Genomic DNA, 15,595 nt, shown 5'->3' on the forward strand with positions numbered 1-15,595 from the left:
TAATACAATAATTGTACCGTTCTTACGATTTACTATGTTTCCATAAAGCTGTTTTTCAATTTATGTTGTAATGTATACGTGTTTAAACCTAAGGCCTTTGTAGGAAAAAGTAAACTTTCTAGTATATATCCCAATATTATATATCCCCCACTCTCAAGTGAATTGAAGAACATAATTCCCATGGAATTTATCAACTTTAGTAAGTGGAGAAATGGGCAATTTCTTTGATCTCTACAGTTAAAGATTTTTTTTTGTTTAAAAAAAAAAAATACTTGTAAAGGCAGTTTGGTATGGCATCTTGTGTGTAATGCTGACTGGATCTCCTGTCCCAGCTGCAGCAGTTACTCACAGACCTTCCTCACGACATGCTGGACGATGACCTCTCCTCCCCGGAGCTGCCCTACTCTGACTGCAGTGAGGATGGCCTCGAGGGAGAGTAAGGACCAGAAAGCACTCTCCCTTGCTTATTACAGTTCTATAAGTCTCTTTGTTTTGATGCTCTGCAGGTAACATTGATGTATCCCATAGAAAATCATAGACTGATTCTTAAAATCTGGGGTGAAGGTTGGAGGGAAAACATGTTAAAATCCTGAGGGTTCCTTGTGTTATCTATGTCCAAACAAATGATAGGCTCTAAATTTAAAGTGTTGATTTTTCTCTAGAGCACATCATTCTCAGGAACCGGAGATGAACTGGAGTGAGCATCAAGTGCTGCCTAATTCTCAGATTGTAAGGGTAAGTATCTGGTGTGGTGATGACTTTGATGAGGGTGGGGATAGATCTTAGTGCTTTTCTTTTACTTTTATTATCTAATAGGACTATAACAAGATTCGGGATTTATATGTTGGAGAGAAATGTGGCAATGGTTGGGAAGAGAATCGAAGTAAAAATGAAGACCAACATCCTGGGTACAATCCTGAAGAAGATGGAGATGAAGGTGGAAGTGGTTATTGTCCTCCAAGTAAATATGAACAGACTGATTTATATCATGTTCCAGAAAACTTTAGGCCATATACCAATGGTCAGAAGCAGGAATTTAATAATCAACCAAACAATGTAATTAATTTTTCAGATCCTCAAAGGAACCATTTTCAGGTATTGTCAGATCTCGGCTTTTAAGAATTTGTGTATGTATGTGCATGCGTGTACATGTATGTTTGTGTAAGAAATTGGCATTAAGTGCAATGGTGAGAGGATTTATTTTAACTACAAAAATTTTTGAAAGTAATTTATTCAGGCCCATGATGAATTAGTTATGCTGTTTGCTGTTTACAATGTAAGGTAATCATGATCTTAAGTCAGAAGTTCAAAATAGAGGGTCTACGGAAATAATCAAACATTAAAAATTTTTTTCAGTCTAGCAAAGAATAACCACCCTCCTTTACTTCAGCCCTTGGCTTCTATTACTTTACTATGTTTCATAGAGAAGTTATGTTGGGATATCCTGATAAAGAGTTTTTTTAAAATTATTTTTTATTTTTTTAATTTTTTTTAGCTTATTTTGAAATAACTCCGAATTTACAGGAAAGTTGCAAAAATAATTCAAAAACAATACATAGAACTCAATATATACCCCTCATCCAGATATCCAGATTTGGCCAACTTTTAGCATTTTATGACATTTATTATATCTCTATCTATCTGTTTGAATATTATCTAAACATTTGAGAGTAGGTTGCATACATCATGCCTCTCTAACACTTAACACTTCCATATATATATGTGGTGTTAATTACATTAACAGTGTTGTGCTACCATCACCATTATTCATTACCAAAATTTTCTATCACCCCAAACAGAAATTCTGTACCGATTAACCTATTTTTTTTAAAGATATAATGTGTATAAATGTTAAAATGCTATAAACGTGGTCTCTTATACATTTTTTTAAAACTCTCTGTACAAGTGTCATACATTTGTAGTAGTTCATGCAAGAACTTATTTATATTTGTAGTGTTGGTGACATACATGACTTTAAACTACCCCTTTTAATCAAATTCATTTACAATGTAGCACTATTACTTATAATCCCAATAACGAACTACCATCACCTCTATCCATTCTTAAACACTTAAGTTCAACCTCGTTAACAATTCTGTATATATTAGGTAACCACTCTCCCTTCTCTAGCTTCTGTCTATCTCTAGGTACCCTATATTCTACATTTTAAGACTCTGAGTTTACATGTTCTAGTTAGTTCATATTAGTGAAATCATACAATATCTTTCCTTTTGTGTCTGGCTTATTTCACCCAGCATTATGTCCTCAAGGTTCATCCATGTTGTCGCTTGCTTCAGGACCTCATTCCTTCTTAATGCTGCATAATATTCCATTGTATGTATATACCACATTTCGTTTATCCACTTATCTGTTGATGGACACTTGGATTGTTGGCAATTGTGAATAATGCTGCTGTGAACACTGGTGTGCAAATGTCTGTTCATGTCCCTGCTTTCAGATCTTCTGGGTATATAACAAATAACAAAATTGCTGGGTCGTAGGGCAATTCAATATTTAGTTTTCTGCAGGACCACCAAACTGTCTTCTATAGCAGCTGTAGTGGTTTACATTCCCACCAGCAGTGAATAAGTGTTCCTGTTTCTCCATATCTTCTCCAACATTTGTAGTTTCCTGCTTGTTTAATAGCGAGCGGCCATTCTTAAAGGTGTGAGATGAATATCTTATTGTGGTTTTGATTTACATTTCCCTAATAGCGAATGTAGATGAACATCTCTTCACATGCTTTTTAGCCATTTGTATTTCCTCTTTGGAAAAATGTCTACTCATATCTTTTGCCCATTCTATAATTGGGTTGTTTGTCCTTTTGTTTTTTTGTTTTTTTGTTTTTGTTTTTGTTTTTTTTCCCTGACACTTTCACCTGGTTGCCACATTTCTCTCTTTAAAAAAATAAATTTGTGTCCAAGTACATTTCCTTACAGTTTTCATGCTGAAACTGTCCCTGGCATGGGTGTATTTGGGCCTTTGCAACATAAGTGCCTTTCCAAATTGAAGGCTTCCTTTAGTATGAGATTTGATTTTTTTAAAAAAATCAGTTTTATTGAGATGTATTCACATACCGTACAATCATCCATGGTGTACAATCAACTGTTCTTAGTACCATCATATAGTTTTGCATCCATAACTCCAATCTATTTTTGAACATTTTCCTTACACCAGAAAGAATACGAATAAAAAATAAAAGTAAAAAAGAACACCCAAACCATCCCTCCCATCCCCCCCTATTTTTCATTTAATTTTTTTTGTCCCCATTTTTCTACTCATCCATCCACATACTGGATAAAGGGAGTGCAATCCACAAGGTTTTCACAATCACACTGTCACCCCTTGTAAGCTACATTGTTATACAGTTGTCTTCAAGAGTCAAGGCTACTGGGTTGGAGTTTGATAGTTTCAGGTATTTACTTCTAGCTATTCCAATACATTAAATCCTAAAATGTATTATCTAAATATAGTGCGTAAGAATGTCCACCAGAGTGACCTCTTGACGCCATTTGAAATCTCTCAGCCACTGAAACTTTATTTCGTTTCATCTCACATCCCCCTTTTGGTCAAGAAGATGTTCTCAATCCCACAATGTCAGGTCCAGATTCATCCCCAGGAGTCATATCCTGTGTTGCCAGGGAGATTTACACCCCTGGGAGTCAGGTCCCACGTGGGGGGGGGGGGGCAGTGAGTTCACCCACCGAGTTGGCTTAGCTAGAGAGAGAGAGGGCCACATCTGAGTAACAAAGAGGCGCTCAGGGGGAGACTCTTAGGCACAGTGTAAGCAGGTTTAGCCTCTCCTTTGCAGTAACGAGCTTCAAGGGCAAGCCCCAAGATAGAGGGCTCAGCACATCAAACCACCAGTCCTCAGTGTTTGTGAGAACATCAGCAACGGTCCAGGTGAGGAAGCCCAGCACTTCCGCATTTTCCTCCAGCTCCTCAGGGGGGCCCTGCCTATATATTTTTATTCTCTGCCCAAATTACTTTGGGATATGTTGCTATTTCACTCTAACCTATACAAACCTACCATATCTCACTTTCTATTCAAAGTTCCGTGTAATTGTGTTTGAACAAACTGACTGTAGAAGTTATATTGTTTAGAAAATATAGATCCTGCACCAAATAAACATCTCTTCCCTTGGTCTCACATGGAAGTTGAAGTTTTAAAACAGAGTCAGTTTCAACCTTTACCCTTTGGCCCGGTTTGCCCTAGTCTTAGCAAGATCTGCTTCCTTCATATCTCTAATTGAAGTCTGGGCTCTTTTTTTTCTTTTCAACAGTTGCTGTATGCGCTAATACTGACATTCATATCTGCCGAGCTGTAGCTCTGAGTTTCAGGTGTCACACAGATACCCGATGTTCTAGAGACCGATCAGGTTATACACAAAGGGATCAGCATCTCAGAGTTTGGAGATAGCCATTACAATTCAGGAATAGATTTGACTGCTGTGAGAGCTTACAGACAGGGACCATTACAATAATCGTTCCCCTGATAGGTTGTACTCTAAGATTCAATTCTGAGTTTACACATTGTAGTTAGTCCATATTGGTGAGGCATTGTCGTGTTTGCCTTTTTTTCTGGCATGCTTCACTCAAAATGCTGTCTACAGGATCCATTCACCTTATTGTGTGTTTCACAGCTTCACTCCTTCTCGTAGTTACTCAATATTCCATTGTATGCATGCACCACAGTTCACCATTCTGTTCCTTAGTCGATGTACCCCTAGGCCACCTCCACCCATTGCAAATCATGAATACTGCCTCCATAAACACCAGTGTGCAAATGTCCATTCATGTCTCTGCTCTCAGATCTTCCAAGTACATACCCCATAATGAGGTTGCAGGACCTTATAGCCCTCACATACTTAGCTTCTTGTGGAACCACCACACTGACCTTCAGAGAGGCTATACCATTCTGCCTCCTCATCAACAATAAATAGATACATCCCTCTCTCCATGTTTTCTCCAGCACTTTTATCCCTATTTATATTTTTTCCTACAATTTTATAGTGATATATTCACGTACCATACAGTTATCCACAGTGTACAGTCAGTTGTTCACGATATCATATAGTTGTACATTTATCACCACAGTCAGCACTTGAACATATTGATTACTATGAAAAAAAGTTTTTTTTAGCAAATAATAAAAAAGATAATAAAAAGAAAAATAAAATGTCATGCAATACAATATAATAGTAAGGACAGAAAACACCACCACTACCAAGAATCCCATATCCCTCCCTTATATCCCACTCTGAAACACATTTAGCTTTGGTATATTGCCTTTGTTACATTTAATGGAAGCATATTGCAATGTTAGATCCCATCCAGGATCATCTATGGCATTTGATTGTCATTATCTATTTAGACTGCCTTTTTTTTCAATTGTGGAAACATATACAGCATAAATCTTCCCATTCCAACCCCTCCCAAGTATTCCATTTAGTGGGATTAATCACATTCACAATGTTGCAATGCCATCAACTTCCCACCATCCATTATTAGAAATTTCCCTTCACCCCAAACAGAAACCCTACACCCATTTCTTATTAACTCCCCATTGCCCCTTCCTCTGCTTCTTGTAACCCATACTCTGCTTTTCATCTCTATGATCCTATTCTCTGATACTTTCTTTGTGTTTACCATGGGGCTTAAATTTAATATCCTAAATCTATAACAATCTTGTTTTCTTTGATACCAACTTAACTTTAATAGGACACATAAACTATATTCCTATACTCCTCCATTCCCCCACCTTTATGTAGTTCTTGTCAAAAATTACATATTTTACATTGAGTCCAAAACCACTGATTTATCATTATACTTTATGTATTTTAGATCCTGTAGGAAGTAAATAGTGGAGTTACAACTCAAAAATACAATAGTAGTAGTATTTGTATTTACCAGGTGATCTTTACTGGACATCTTTATTTCTTCATGTGGTTTCAGTCAGTTGTTTAGTGTCCCTTCCTTTCAGCCTGCACAATTCCCTTTAGCATTTCTTATAGGACTGAACAACTGATGATGGAGTCCCTCAGCTTTTGATTATCTGGGAATGTTTTCATCTCCCCTCATTTTTAACCTCCAGGTGTTTGTGAATTTTCTAAGCCTCTGATGGTTATTGACTTCTAATTGTATTCCATTGTGGTCAGAGAATGTGCTTTGAATAATTTCAATTTTTCTTTAAATTTACTGAGGCTTGTTTTATGTCCCAGCATATGGTCTATTCTGGAGAAAGTTCCGTGATCACTAGAGAAGACTGTGTATCCTGGTGATTTGGGGTGTAATGTTCTATATATGTCTGTTAAATCCAATTCATTTATCAGGTTGTTTAGGTTATCAGTTTCCTTATTGGTGTTCTGTCTGGTTGATCTGTATATAGGAGAGAGTGATGTGTTGAAGTCTCCCATAATTATTGTGGAACCATCCATTGCTTCCTTTAGTTTTGCCAGTGTTTGTCTCATGTATTTTGTGGCACCATGATTGGGTGCATAAACATTTATGATTGTTATTTCTTCTTGTTGAATTGCCCCTTTTATTAATATGTAGTGGCCTTCTTTGACTCTCATAACATCCTTGTATTTAAAGTCTATTTTATCTGGGATTAATATTGCTACTCCTGCTTTCTTTTGGCTGTAGCGTACATGAAATATTTTTTCCATGCTTTCACTTTCAATTTCTTTGTGTCTCTGTGTCTGCGATGAGTCTCTTGTATGCAACATATTGATGATTCCTATTTTTTGATCCATTCTGCCAATCTGTATCTTTTAATAGGGGAATTTAATCCATTTACATTCAGCGTTATTACTGTGAAGGCATTTCTTGAATCAGCCATCCTATCCTTTGCTTTATGTTCGTCAGGTATAATTTTTCCCTCTCTCTTTCTTATTGTCCTTTAATGAACCAATATTGAATCTCTATAGTACTGAACCTTTCTCTATATCTCTCTCTCCTTTCTTTGTTTCTCTGTCGATAGGGTTCCCTTTAGTATCTGAAGTAGGGCAGGACTTTTATTAGCAAAATCTCTCAGCATTTGTCTGTCTGTGAAAAATTTAAGCTCTCCCTCAAATTTGAAGGAGAGTTTTGCTGGATAAGGTATTCTTGGTTGGAAATTTTTCTTTCTCAGAATTTTAAATATGTCATGCCACTGCCTTGTTGCCTCCATGGTGGCCGCTGAGTAGTCACTACTTAGTTTTATGTTGTTTCCTTTGTATGTGGTGAGTTGCTTTTCTCTTGCTGCTTTCAGAACTTGCTCCTTCTCTTCAGTATTTGACAGTCTGATCAGAATATGTCTTGGAGTGCATTTATCTGGATTTATTCTATTTGGAGTTCACTGGGCATTTATGCTTTGTGTATTTATATTGTGTAGAAGGTTTGGGACGTTTTCCCCAACGATTTCTTTGAATACTCTTTCTAGACCTTTACCCTTCTCTTCCCCTTCTGGGACATCAATGAGTCTTAAATTTGGATGTTTTATTTTATCTATCATATCCCTGAGGTCCATTTTGATTTTTTTATTTTTTTCCCCATTCTTTCTTTTGTTCTTTCATTTTCTGTTCTGTGGCCTTCGAGGTCGCTGATTCATTGTTCAGCTTCCTCTAGTCTTGTACTATGAGTATCCAGAATCTTTTTAATTTGGTCGACAGTTTCTTTTATTTCCATAAGATCATCTGTTTTTTAATTTACTCTTGCAATTTCTTCTTTATGCTCTTCTAGGCTCTTCTTCATGTGCTTTATATCCTGTGCCATGCTCTTCTTCATGTCCTTTATATCCTGTGCCATGTTCTCGTTGTTTGTCTTTAGTGCTTTGATTAATTGCTCCAAGTACTGTGTCTCCTCTGATCTTCTGATTTGGGTGTTTGGGTTTGGGTTATCCATATCGTCTGGTTTTTTCATATGCTTTAAAATTTTCTTTTGTTTTTGGCCTGTTGGCATTTGCTTTACTTAATAGGGTTCTTTTAGGATATATAGAATTATTCAAAGGCTAATCTCTTAATTTGTCAGATCTACAGCTTGATGGCGTACACTTTCTCTAACTAACCAGCAGATGGCGTCTGCGAGTCACCTGTTCCCCTCAAGTCAGTTCTCCCCAGCTTTGTCTTTGTGGTGTGTGGGGATCTGATTCTTGTGGGGTCCAATTGGTGCACCAAGTTTGGGTGTGTTGTTGGTGCTGTCCACCCTGACTGTGGGGCATGTGTCTGAGCAGTTAGGGAGGGAGGGCGGCTTTAATAATCAAACCTCCCAGGTGTACCTGGAGATTTAAGTCTGTTGCAAGAGTCTAAACCTTCATTTCAGTCTCACCACAGATTGTCTCTGCCGCTGACCTACAAGGCCTTGGTATTGGCGTATGGACCCTGGGATTTCCAAGTGGGTCCCTATTCCAAGCCGTGCCATTCTAGGGCCTCTGCTGAGGGAAGGTTGTGCCACATCACAAGCGCGCGCTGTCCCTCAAGGGAAGTTCTGGGCACCAGGCCATGTAGGTGCATTCCCAGCCTGCTGTAAGGATGGCTGAATAGGGCTTGTTAATTTCCCCCTTTTCGCACAGCTCTGCCTTCCCAGCTCCGGGACAATTAGCTGTGGGTGCGCGAAAGGCTATTGTCTGCGCCCGATATTGTGGTGTGTGCGTGTGTTGCTGGAAACACTTCCTGTCACACTGAGTGTTTTGGCGTGGCTCTGGGCTGTGGCACCTGCGCTGGGCAGAAGCATTCCCAGCCTGCTGGGAAGATGCCTGCAAGGTGTGTGGTTTTTTCCCCTTTTGGGTCACCTCTGCCTTCCTCACTCTGAGACAATTAGCAGCAGGTGTGCGAAAGGCTTTCTTCCATGCCAGATATTGAGGCGTTCGCACAGCCCATTTCTGCCGCGCTACACCGTGCGGTTCTTGCTGCCGTATCTGTGGCTGCTTTTGGGTTTTTAAAAAAAGAACTAGTCCGTCCCCAAACGCCAACCCACAGTTTCCCCACACCACAGTGTGGCTGCTGGATGTTCAGTGGCTTACTCATTCATTTCAGAATGCAGACTCCTGGTTTCACCAAGTGCACAATCCCTAAGGATTTAGCAGACCTTGTCCAGCTGGTGTACGTCACTGGAATTGGTGTTCTCGGTCACTTTCTGGCTTTTATCTAGTATTTTTCAGGAGGTGTTTTTTTACCCTGTCTCTCTTAGCCACCATCTTAGGTTCTCCCTGGACTCTCTTATATTGAGATCTTTGATCCATTTTGAGTTAATTTTTGTATAGAGTGTGAGGTAGTGTTCCTCTTTCATTCCATTGGAGATGAATATCTAGTTCTCCCATCCCCATTTATTGAAGAGACTTTTCTGCCCAGTTCAGTGGATTCGAGGGCCTTGTCAAAAATCAATTGACCATAGACCTGAGGGTCTACTTCCAAACTCTCAGTTCGATTCCATTGATCAATATGTCTGTCTTTGTGCCAATACTATAATGTTTTGACCACTGTGGCTTTATAATAAGCTTTAAAGTCAGGAAGTACAAGTCCTCCCACTTCATTCTTATTTTTTAGTATGATTTTGACTATTTGTGGCCCCTTTCCCTTCCAAATAAATTTGATAATTAGCTTTTCCAAGTCTGCGAAGTAGGTTGTTGGTATTTTGATTGGTATTGTGTTGAATCTGTAGATTCAATGCAGTTGGGTAGAATTGACCTCTTAATGGCTTTTGACTTTCCTGTCCACAAACAGGGAATGTCTTTCCACCTATTCAGATCTTCTTTGATTTCTTTTGGCAATATTTTGTGGTTTTCTGCGTACAGATACTTTACATAAATGGTTAAGTTTATTCCTAGATATTTGATTCTTTTAGTTGCTATCATGAATGGAATTTTTTTCTTAATTACCTCTTTGGTTAGGTCATTACTAGTTTATAGAAACACTGCTGATTTTTGCCCATTAGTCTTGTATTCTGCCACTTTCTGAATTTATTAGCTCAAGTAGCTTTGTCATAGATTTCTTGGAATTTTCCAAATATAGGATCATGTCATCTTCATATAATGAGAGTTTTACTTCTTCCTTTTTGATTTGGGTGCCTTTTATTTCTTTTCCTTGCCTAATTGCTCTAACTAGAACTTCTAGCATAATTTTGAATAACAGTGTTGACAGTGGGCCTCCTGGTCTCAATCCCAATCTTAGGGGGAAGGCTTTCAGTCTCTCACCATTGAGTATGATGCTGGCTGTGGGTTTTTCATATATGCCCTTTATTATATTGAGGAAGTTTCCTTTGATTCCTACCTTTTGAAGGTTTTTATCAGGAAAGAATGCTGAATTTTGTTTAATGCCTTTTCAGCATCAATTGAGATGATCATGTGATTTTTCCCTTTTGATTTGTTAATAATGTTGTATTACATTGAGTGATCTTCTTGTGTTGAACCATCTTTGCATACCCGGAATAAACCCCATTCAGTCATGGTGTATAATTCTTTCAGTGTGCTGTTGGATTCAATTTGTAAGTATCTTATTGAGAATTTTTGCATCTATATTCATTAGGGAGATTAGTATGTAGTTTTCCTTTCTTGCAGTATCTTTATCAGGTTTTGGTATTAGAGTGATATTAGCTTCATAGAATGAGTTAAGTAGTGTTCCCTTTTCTTCAGTTTTTTTGGAGTAGTTGAGCAGGAATGGTGTTAGTTCTTTTTGGATTGTTTGGTAAAATTCCCCTGTGAAGCCATCTGGCCTTTGCAGGAAGATTTTTTTTTTAATTTTTTTTAATTTTTTGATTTTTTTATGCAATTTTATTGAGATGTATTCACATACCATAAAAATCATCCAAAGTATACAATCTGTTGTTCACAGTATCATCATATAGTTGTGCATTTATCACCACAATCAATTTTTTGAACATTTTCATTACTCCAAGAAATAAAAATGAAAGTGAAAAAGAACACTCAAAACATCTCATACTCCTCTCTCCGCCTATTGTTCATTTATTTTTTGTCCCCATTTTTCTACTTATCTGTCCATATACCAGATAAAGGGAGTGTGAGCCACAAGGTTTTCACAATTACACGGTCGTCCCGTGTAAGTTATATAGTTACATGATCATCTTCAAGAATCAAGGATACTGGATTGCAGTTCAACAGTTTCAGGTATTTCCTTCTAGCTATTCTAGTACACTAAAAACTGAAAAGGGATAGCTATATCATACATTAAGAATAACTTCCAGAATGACATCTCGACTCCATTTGAAATCTCTCAGCCACTGAAACTTTATTTTGTTTCATTTCTCTTCCCCCTTTTGGTCAAGAGGCCTTTCTCAGTCCTGTGGTGCTGACTTCAGTCTCAACCCTGGGAGTCATGTCCCACATTGCCAGGGAGATTTACACCCCTGGGAGTCATGTCCCATTTTGCCAGGGAGATTTACACCCCTGGGAGTCATGTCCCATGTAGGGGGTAGGGCAGTGGGTTTGCTTTCAAGTTGGCTGAGAGAGAAGCCACATCTGAGCAATGAAGGAGGTTCTCTGGGGGTGACTCTTAGGCACAATTCTAAGTGGGCTTAGCCTCTCTTTTGCAGTAACAATCTTCATAAGGGTAAGCCCCAAGACTGAGTGATTGGCCTATTTCAATGGTAGACCCAATGCTTGTGAGACTTTCAGGAATTCCCCAGGTGGGGAAGTTTAATATCTCCAATTTTTTCCAGTCCCTCAAGAGGGCTTTGCAAATACTTTTTATTCTCTGTCTAAATTACTCTGGGATGCATCGGGGCTTCATACTAACCTGTACAAACCAACAAGTTCTAACCCCCTAGTCAAGTTCCATGTAATTATGGTGTTTGAATAATTTGGTCTGACAAAGAAGTTGAAGTTTTGAAACATAGTCAATATCATTCTTTACTCTTTAGTCTGATTTACCTTAGTCCTAACCAAGTCCATTTCATTCATGTCTCTAATTGAAATCTGATCTCTTTTTCAGCTTTCTTAACAATTGCTGTATGGGGTAATGCTGACATTCATGGCTGCTGAACTCTGCCTCTGAGTCTCAGTTGTTGCAAAGATACCAGAAGTTACAGGGACTAACTAAAGACTCAGCATCTCAGAATTTACAAATAATTGCTACAACTCATGAATGGATGTGACTGCTATAAGAGTTTACAATCTAGGAGCCTTTACAATAAGCCTTCCCCAATAACCTTTGCTCTCAGCTTCAATTCTCAGAATTTGCACATTATAGTTAGTCCATATTAGTGAGGTGTTACAACATTTGTCTTTTTTCTTCTGGCTTATTTCACTCAACTGTCCTCAAGGTCCATTCACCTAGTTGCATACCTCACAACTTCATTCCTTCTTCCCGCCACTCAGTATTCCATTGTATGTATACACCACAGTTCACCATCCTGTTTATCAGTTGATGTACCCTTAGGCCACCTAAATCCATTGAAAATCGTGGGTACTGCCGTCATAAACAGTGGTATGCACATGTTCATTCATTTCCCTGTTCTCAGTTCTTCCAAATATATACCCAATAACAGGGTTTCAGGACCATATGGCAACCCCATACCACCACACTGCCTTCCTGATGAGCTGTACCATTTTACTTCCCTATCAACAGGGAATAGGTACATCCCTCTCTTCACACTTTCTCCAGCACTGGTATCCCTTTGTTTTTTTAAACAGTTTTTATATTTACACACCATACAATCCATCCTAATTAAAGAATCCATGATTCCTGGTACAATCACATAGTTATGCATTCACCAGCATAATCTACATGAGGATATTTCCATTTCTTCCACAAAGAAAGAGGAAGAGGAGAAAAAAAAAATGAAGAATAAATAAAAAAGATAAAAGGAAAATAAAATACAGTGAAAAGGTCAGACACCACCACCACCAAGAATCCCATTACACTCCCTTAGGTCCCCCTCTTATAGACCTTTAGCCTTGGTATATTGCCTTTGTTACAATTAATGGAAGCATTTACAATGTTACTGTTAATTATAGACTCTAGTTTCCATTGACTGTATTTCTTTCCCTACACCATCCAATTTTCAACATCTTGCAATGTTGAAGTTCATTTGTTCTGCGTCATGTGGAAACATTCTTATTTTTGTACGTTTACTAACCGTCACTGACCACTCTAGGTTTCACTAAGTTATATAATCCCAGTCTTTATCATCTATCTTTCCTTCTGTTGTCATACATGCCCCTAGCCTTCCTCTTTGAACTGTACTCTCATCTTTGTTCAGAGTACTTACAATATTGTGCTAACATCACAGTAATGTGCTATCCATTCTGGATCTATACAATCAATCCTTTTGAACCTCTATACTCCTTCAGCATCAAATGCCCAATCTCTAACCTCTTTCTATCTCCTGATAACCTCTGTTCTCAACTTTAACTCTCAAAGTTCACCCATTAATGTTAGTTTATATTTGTGAGACCATACCATATTTTTCCTTTTGTTTCTGGCTAATATCATTCAACATAATGTCTACTGTCTGCCATTTTGTTTTTTGGATTTTATATGTCATATTTTATTTTATTTTTCTTTTCCTCTCTCTCTTTTTACCCTTACTGATAGTCTTCATTTCTACACTCTTCTCCAAACCTCTTTCTCCTTGCTTTCCTATCTGCCTGTAGTGATTTCTTTAGTATTTTTGTAGAGCAGGTGTCTTGATCACAAATTCTCTCAGTGTCTGTTTGTCTGAAAATATTTTAAACTCTCCCTCACTTTTGAAGGACAGTTTTGCTCGATATAGAATTCTCAGTTGGTAGTTTTTCTCTTTCAGTATCTTAAATATATCATACCATTGCCTGCTCGCCTCCATGGTTTCTACTGGGAAATCCACGCATAGTCTTATTGAGCTTCCCTTGTATGGGATGGATTGCTTTTCTCTTGCTGCTTTCACAATTCTCTCTGTCTTTGACATTTTGTAATTTTATTATTAAGTGTCTTGGCATAGATCTGTTTGGATCTATTCTGTTTGGGATACGTTGTGCTTCTTGGATCTGTAATTTTATGTCTTTCATAAGAGATGGGAAATTTTCATTGATTATTTCCTCCATTATTGTTTCTGCCCCCCTTTCCTTCTCTGGGACACCCATGGCATGTACATTGTTGTACTTCATGTTGTCCTTCAATTCCCTGAGACTCTGCTCATATTTTTCCATTCTTTTCCCTGTCTTTTCTTTTGTGTCTTGGATTTCCAATGTCCTGTCCTCCAGTTCTGAATCTTTTCTTCTGCCTCTTCAAATCTGTTGTTGTATGTCTCCATTGTGTTTTTCGCCTCTTCTGTTGTGTTATTCTTTCCCATAAGTTCTGCCATTTGTTTTTTCAAGCTTACAAATTCTTCTTTATGGTCATCCAGTGTCATCTTCTTTATATCCTTCATCTCTTTGGCCACATTTCCTTTGGCTCATTGATTTCATTTAGAAGATTTGTTTGAATATCTTTAATTAGTTGTTTTAACTGCTGTGTCTCATTGAAGTGTAAGTTTGTTCCTTTGATTTGGCTATATCTTCATTTTTCCTTGTGTGAATTGTAATTTTTGTTGTCTATGCATCTGGTTTCCTTGATTACCCCAATCAGATATTCACAGACCAGATTGGCCCAAGTCTCTGAAGGAGGGTGTAGTCTGTATCAGGTTTCCCTGAGGATGGGCCCCAGCAGATTGTCAGACTTTCCTTTGAGGCCTCTAGGCTCTATGCTTTTCCTATCCTGCCCAGCAGGTGGTGCTTGTCAGCCCGCAGCTCCCCACAGGCATAAAGGGGTGCAGTGCCTTTAATTCTCAGCAGACTGTGTCCCTGCCAGGAACAAGCATGAATCAGAATCCAAGCTTAAGCTGTTTCTGTGTTTTGTTTTGTTTTGTTTTTTTCCCTTTTTTCCCAGGCCCTGGGGTCTGAATTCTCTGAGGAAGGGCAGCCACTTGGGCTGGTCCCACCCTCCTTTTCTTTTCTCCTTCACTTGACTTCTTCCTTTGTCTCATCTTGTGCCTTGGTCAGCCCTGATAATTGAAAATGCCTGAGGCTTTCCCCAATGAGCTACATAGAATGAGAGGGGAAAAAAAGGGAAAAGGAAAGAAATCCCCTTTTCATAGCCAGTCCCTAGCCCCATAGTTTTGCCAGTCGATTGGAGTTGTTACCCAGTTTTATATGCCCATTTTCTTTTCACACAGCCCTTTTGCAGTATTCTGAGCTCAGCGAACTGGAAAATCCTCTGTTTTTATTTATTTATGTATTTTCTTTTACGGCAGCTCTGCCTCCTCATGGCTGGGAGAAATCTGTGTTCCTTTCCTGCTTGCTCTGGGTTTATCTATGCTCATAGCTTGTGTTCAATAGTCCAGATTCATTAACTAAAACCACAGTTGGAGCTTGGTTGAACTACCTTCCCTTCCTCCTAGTAGACTGTTTCTGTTTCCTACAGAGAAGTGTTTCAGCTCAGCCTGCTGTGCCGGTGGGCTACGGGCACCAGTCCCGCAGTTTGGGGAGCTTTACTTACAGTTCTATGCTGCGATCTCAGCCTTTCCACCCATTCCAGACTGGAGTACAATGTGTGTTTGGTCACGGATGTCCCCCAACACTTGTTACAGACTATTTACTGGTTTGTTCCTGGCTATTTACCAGTTACTCTAGGGGACTAACTAAATT

At 38.6% G+C, this 15,595-nt stretch overlaps 1 protein-coding gene across 6 annotated transcripts in view; it reads left to right on the top strand.

The window, feature by feature from the left end:
* The window catches only part of CEP152 (centrosomal protein 152), a 128,406-nt gene that overhangs the window by 16,265 nt on the left and 96,546 nt on the right, over nucleotides 1-15,595 (top strand). For all 6 annotated transcript variants that reach the window (XM_037834041.1, XM_037834038.1, XM_037834042.1 and 3 more), the window contains exons 3-5: nucleotides 333-436; nucleotides 663-735; nucleotides 817-1,095. In XM_037834041.1, the coding sequence (XP_037689969.1) occupies nucleotides 333-436; nucleotides 663-735; nucleotides 817-1,095 (456 nt within the window). The remainder of the gene's footprint in view (nucleotides 1-332; nucleotides 437-662; nucleotides 736-816; nucleotides 1,096-15,595) is intronic.

This window comes from Choloepus didactylus, chromosome 4 (genome assembly GCF_015220235.1).
Source record: "Choloepus didactylus isolate mChoDid1 chromosome 4, mChoDid1.pri, whole genome shotgun sequence".
NCBI classification, from domain to species: Eukaryota; Metazoa; Chordata; class Mammalia; order Pilosa; family Megalonychidae; genus Choloepus; species Choloepus didactylus.